The sequence below is a fragment of the Haliaeetus leucocephalus genome, unplaced genomic scaffold, assembly GCF_000737465.1.
Source record: "Haliaeetus leucocephalus isolate CR32 unplaced genomic scaffold, Haliaeetus_leucocephalus-4.0 Scaffold848, whole genome shotgun sequence".
NCBI lineage: Eukaryota > Metazoa > Chordata > Aves > Accipitriformes > Accipitridae > Haliaeetus > Haliaeetus leucocephalus.
Genome location: NW_010973284.1, coordinates 10782909 through 10788908, shown reverse-complemented (window position 1 = coordinate 10788908; position 6000 = coordinate 10782909). Strand labels below are relative to the sequence as shown.

At 36.9% G+C, this 6000-nt stretch overlaps 1 protein-coding gene across 1 annotated transcript in view; it reads right to left on the bottom strand.

Annotated features, from left to right (window-relative positions):
* Nucleotides 1–1048: 1048 nt before the first annotated feature.
* ST6GALNAC3 (ST6 (alpha-N-acetyl-neuraminyl-2,3-beta-galactosyl-1,3)-N-acetylgalactosaminide alpha-2,6-sialyltransferase 3) overlaps nucleotides 1049–6000 on the bottom strand; it is a 257225-nt gene continuing 252273 nt past the window's right edge. The window contains exons 5-6 of the mRNA XM_010582732.1: nucleotides 2789–2896; nucleotides 1049–1235 (exon numbers count right to left, since the gene is read on the bottom strand). Of these exons, the coding sequence (XP_010581034.1) occupies nucleotides 1049–1235; nucleotides 2789–2896 (295 nt within the window). The remainder of the gene's footprint in view (nucleotides 1236–2788; nucleotides 2897–6000) is intronic.

Below are 6000 nucleotides of genomic sequence, written 5' to 3'. Positions count from 1 at the left end.
TACATGCTCTGTAGCATTCTTCATCAGGAAAGTGCTTTATGGACTTAAATCAATCCTCACAACTCCTTTGTGAGGTAGATAGATACTATCCCTGTTTTTAAAGATGGGGAAACTGGAGATTTAAAATAAATTATGATGGCTGCATGGGAAATACTGTCAAAATACTGACTGGTATTTGGATGCTGGAGCAACTCAAAGGCACAACTGGAGTAAATGGAGATGTTCATGCGACAACTTTACGCTAACCAGCTTGGGTACTGACAGCATGCTTGGTACAACAGACAAAGGTTCAGCATGGGCTGCAAAACACAGTCTTTGCTAAGTGCCATGCTGATGGACCTAAACTGTGGGACAACAGCCTCAAAAAGTACAAAATGCATCATCCAAGATGGTGCAGCCTGACCAGGGTGGAAGAAAGGTGCATTTCAGAAGTTATGAGTTAATTTGAAGCCTTGAGTAAATAGTATCTTCTCATGCGAGAGTTCTGTACAGTTCAAGAACCTTATTTAGCTCATCTCTAATTTTACCATATATGCAAGTGCTCACATGTATCAATGTATTCAGGTGTTTTTTTAAATTTACTCACTCAAAGACCTTGGAGATCTATATTTTTCCTCATATTTCTTTTGTGGAAAATTTCTACTAATACCACAAATTGAACTAGTGCTGCAGTACTGCAAATGAGCTACAAATACTAATTTTAATTAACTAAGGTGATGAACAAGTTTTAAAGGACCACCATGTTCTCTGCGTGTACCTGTATATGCAGGAAATTTCATCTGTTTTTAATTGCTCCTGCCTTGAAGTAAAATCCAGTTAAAGTATAAAGTGCATTGTGTGGAGTAAAACCCTAAGAAATAACAAACAATGTGTCTGCCTTCCACAGATGATTAATTTTGCTTAACAGCTGAACCATCACCCTCTTTGTCTTCTAGTTTTTAGTTTAGTGTTACCTAGGCTGAGAAAGGCCAGCCAGATGTAAGCAAAATTATTGTAAACTGAGACATTTTTGTAATATGCTGTTAAAGGAGAGTTAAGAAAACCAGTATCAAGACACTGTCCAGTTGGGGTGTGTAAATATTATTGTGTGCTTCTTGGCCCATTTAGCAAATACTTTTTTTTCCGTGATAAACCTATGGCCTCCATATGGAGCATTTTCATGCAGAAAGTATTCCTCACACTCATCTCTTCCTGGCTCATAATAGTGATAGGGAACTTTACGAAAGCCTTCTGACCTAGGGGAAAGAAAAAGATATACTTAAGTATTATTTCCAAGAAAAACATTAATATATACTGCACCTGAATTATCTGAAATCCTTTCCATGTGTCAGCACCCAGACTCCTTTGCTAAATTGTATAAGGGCTTTCATTACAGCATGATTTGTATGAATTTTCCTATAGAAAATGAAGCTAAGTGTATCTCTCAACATACATTGATCTTATCAATCAGTAAGAAGCTGATGGGCTGGCTCTTATGCATACTGCACATTTTGTTTAACCTGGGAGAACTCAGCCCATAAGGCTCCAACCCCTAAGTCTTTTCATTGGATAGTCCCAGCTCTTGAAACTGGTTCTTGAACTGGCTGTATAAGGCCGTTATAAGAATAATATACATTATAAGTAGGTAATGCAGTCAGAATTGCAGCTTTAAGGAAACCCATCCTTCTCTGCTGCCAAACAGACTGAAGTGCTATCATGCTGTTTACTGGTTTTACATCAGGGCTATGCAATGCCAGCTTGGCTGAACTCTGTGAGGATAACTTTAGTCCTGTCACCCCTCATCTCAGGGCGCCTACTGTGTTTTCATAAACAAAGAACAACATATGTTCGTTCCATCTGGATGACTCAATCAGTGAGATCTGCAGGTTCTAAAAAGTCAGCTTCTAATGTTAAGATACCCTAATTAAACAGCTGTGACTCAAATGAGTCCCACACTGGAGTAACGCAGAATGTGGAGTGAGGGTCTGCACAGACTTTAGGAGCTGAGGACCCACTGGACTGGTTACATGCAAGACTTGAACCAGCCTTGGTACAGAAGAATAGATTTGTACTAGTGTCATACATTGTTTATGACATTTCCTGCTTTTCTGAATGAGGAACAGTTTCATTTTATATTTTTCTACCATGTATTGTAGATTAAAGCATTTAACTTGGACTTTTAAAAATTGTGTTTAGAGTTATACTTCTGACAATAGGATTAATTTCTTGTCACTGTAAGGTCACTAACAGTAGTTGGCTGGAATTTATGTCAGTTTACTGTGATAAAGCTTGCAGGACTTGTTTTATTATCTAATCAGAAACCCCCTACTACTCAAACCAAGCTATATATAACCTAGAAAGTTCAAGTAGGTTGCTCAATGGTGGTGGAATGTAATTTTGGGTACTATCCTGGGCTAATCATTATTTCACTTCCAGGTGTATTTGGTATTCAGAGAACAAATATATTAGTATTTCCTCTATAGATTTGTTTTAGCAGTAGAAGTAAGTACATTTTGTCAGAAGAGTATGAACATACTTTGTTTCCAGCTAATTCAGAAACTGCAAAAGATCTTTGATTAAAAATAGTTCCTTACGACATCTGATGTTAGATTTTGTAAATGTTCTTATTTTATCAACAGCAAATACCCTATCAGGACTAAATATGCTGACAATAGTGTCATATCAATGCACAACACTGGGAAATGACTGCCTGATCCATTTTTTGGATTTATGATATTAAAATCAGTTGTGAAATTTTGACAAGACATCAGAATTGTAGATGCATGAAAATAATTTCCTATGATCTTACTTGCAGTAGGTGTCATTTATCATCCCATAGACGTGAATTCCATAGCAGGCATCCATAGCCAAAATTAAGGTAAACCAACCCGTACTGAGGTATGAACCTGACTGGACTCTGTAAAGATACAACATACAGAAAACAAATTGCAATGAGAAATTATCAACACTTTATCAAAGAAATATAATATATTACCTGGGACAAAAGGCATTAAGCAACTTGACAATCTGTCAAAACCACGCAATTATTTTGAATTATTTATAGATATAAAATTCTCATTCTTCCCAGCTTGGGGCCTCAAGCTATTGTCCACAGAAAAAATACCACGTTAAATATCTGGAGTCAAACAATGCATCTCCTATAGGACAAAAAAGAATTTATTTTTACATCCGAAAGATAGCAATTAGTGGAGTGTGTAAAATGAGATAAAGTTCACCAAAAAGCAAACTACTGGCAGAGTTTGTGCAGTGTGCATGTGAGTATGTACCATCCTCTTCCACAAGCAAAATCTTAATCTGCAGTGGGCAGTCCTCAGCTTGAAAATTCACACAGTAATGAAACTTTTAAGGACATTTTGGTAGAAAACCATTGAATACAAGGCTTTGAAAACCAAAATTATGTGCATATCCCTTTACATAGGTTTGTGTTATCATTCTTTAAGATAACATAGCAGAGAGAAAAACACAAGAGGACAGTGCCCGGATTGATAACCTTTGCTCAAATAACTAGTTGCATTAAATCAGTCCAAAAAGAATTACCTGCATGAGTGAGAATAAATGACGTGTAAGAATTTGGCTCACAAATTGGCTATGTGAGCAAATGTACGCATTGTTAATTACAGACCAAATCCTGTTCACTCTACTCATGCAAGTGTTACCAATGGGGGACTGGGAGTCAACAGAGCTACCCAGATAACCTGGGCAAGCAACACTTATTGCTTTAAAACCTCATAAGTAATAAGAACACACTTAGCCCTTACTGCTTACAAACTGGTTGAAGTCCAGCTTTGTGATTGTATTGCTTTCAGTTCGACTGAAATCAATGAGAATAATTACCTTAAAATTATAAATAACTTGTCCAGTTTCCAAAGAAAAATATCACAGCCCCAACTTTGGCTCAGTTTGAGAGAGTTGGGTGTGAGTGAGAGAAGGGGATAATCTCACTTTATGCCACATCTTTTAGCTCTTAGCTTTTGGGTACAGCAGGGAGCAGTCTGTTCTCCATCATAAGTTAAAGTAGCCTAAGGTCTGCACACAATTAAGTTTTGCTGCAAAAGAACTCCCAAGTAGGCCTATGTAAGAATCAGTTATCCCCACCAACAAAATCTTCTGAAAACATTTTCATCCTGGGGTAGGAATAAAGCTTTCATGTGGAAAAAAAAAATCACATATTAACTTATCCAGCCTATAAACCCCAACTTTCCTGTGAGACAGAAGAATCAACCTCAGGTGTTTCTTCCTGGTTCACAGCAAGAATGTTCTATGGTCTCCTGCCTCCCAGGTAAATCTGCCAGTCAGCGGCTTTTGGCTCAGATTCTGTTTTACTTCCTTGCTCTTTCTTGTTGAAGTTTGACAAAATACTAATTAAGATGATGGGTGAAAAAGTAGTTGTACAACCTTTATAATGACATTTACCTGACACATACAGGACTGAGATTCAAATTCCTTCTCTGATGAATACCTTCTATTATAGATAGTAGAAAGGCTCCAAGAGCTTTACATTCCTAAAGAAACTCCAGTACGCTCCAGTTTAAACAAATTTTTTTTTTTTTTTTTTTTTTTTTTTTTTGTGAAAAACAATTACCTCAGCTCCCAGAGAGTTTTACTGTACTCAAGAACACTGATAGTAGTTTGGGCTACATCTTCTCTTCCTCGCCCATGTCTATTTATCATCCTTCATGGGTTAGCTGGTGTGAACTTCTATCCCTACCTTTCCTGAAATGTCCTTTTCCTTGGGGAAACTCCTAAGTATCTAGCTGCTTTTGTAAGGGACCATTCTGGAAACAATAAATAAAGGGTTAACTTAGCACTGAAGAATGGCACGTAGGAACAAAAGGCAGGGTGTCAAATACCTGTGTTTCATTAGGTGGACATGAACTATAATGGTGCTTCTTTACTTGACACCTTTATAGCCACAAAACTGTACATCTGTTTATGTCCCGTTAGGATCTTCGTTTCTTCAAACAGAATTTCCTGCTACTGTCTAGCAAAGAGAATTCCCAATCCGATTCATGTTACTTTATAGTAACATTCTGCCATGACAAAAAGCTGCATTGCTTCTAACTTGCTTTCTGCTGTTGCACCAGAAGAACACTAGCCTTGAACTATTAAAGCCATTTAGAATCATAATAACCATTTATAAGAACACTATGAAGATCAGGACCCTTCCAATAGTGGAGGTTTATTGGAGAGTACTATATTGACAGTAGCATCTGAAATTTGCTATACTCAGGAGGAAAAAGGAATTTTAAAAAAGAATTAATCAATATTTCATGTCTTGTTTTAACACCATTGGACCTTAGTCCTCTCATCTATATACTACACTGGCAGGATAAATAAAAACAGCAGAGTGAGTTCCCAGATATCTTCCCTGGGAGATGAAGTACATGACAGAATACAGATTATATACTTTAAAACAAAGCACTTATATTCCTCCCATTTTTTCCTCTGAAGATACACAGGGATACAAGGGAATATACTGAAGCAGTGGGGATTCTGGATGATTTGGTAACACCTTAGAATTCAATCTGATATCATAAACATACTTTCAACATTCTAATGAAAGTAATATTAGAAATGTGAAAACAATTTTAGCTGTCCCTAAAAAGTCATATATCTCTGAATACCTTTTAAAAACATCGTCCCACAAAACTGTAGTGCAAAGTAATGTCTCAGCCCTTGCTATTATGCTAACACCGCACACTCAATTCCTTTCTCTACAGGAGAGTTTTTCATGTTTTTTTGGCCAGGGCTTTTTGAGACTCATTGGAAAGAGTTCCTCTTGTTACTGTAACTGCATTCAAATTTCAAATTTTACACACTGAAAAGAAAAGAATCCTCCATTTATGTGTAGCATAAGGCTATGTTACTGCACAAATCTGAGGGAAGGAGGACATTAATTCCAAAATAGGGAAAACAGGAGTTTGTTAAACATCATTCGTAGAACTACTACAGGCAAATCTATTGTGATATATGTGTGTGCAGCAAATCCAAAATTGTTCC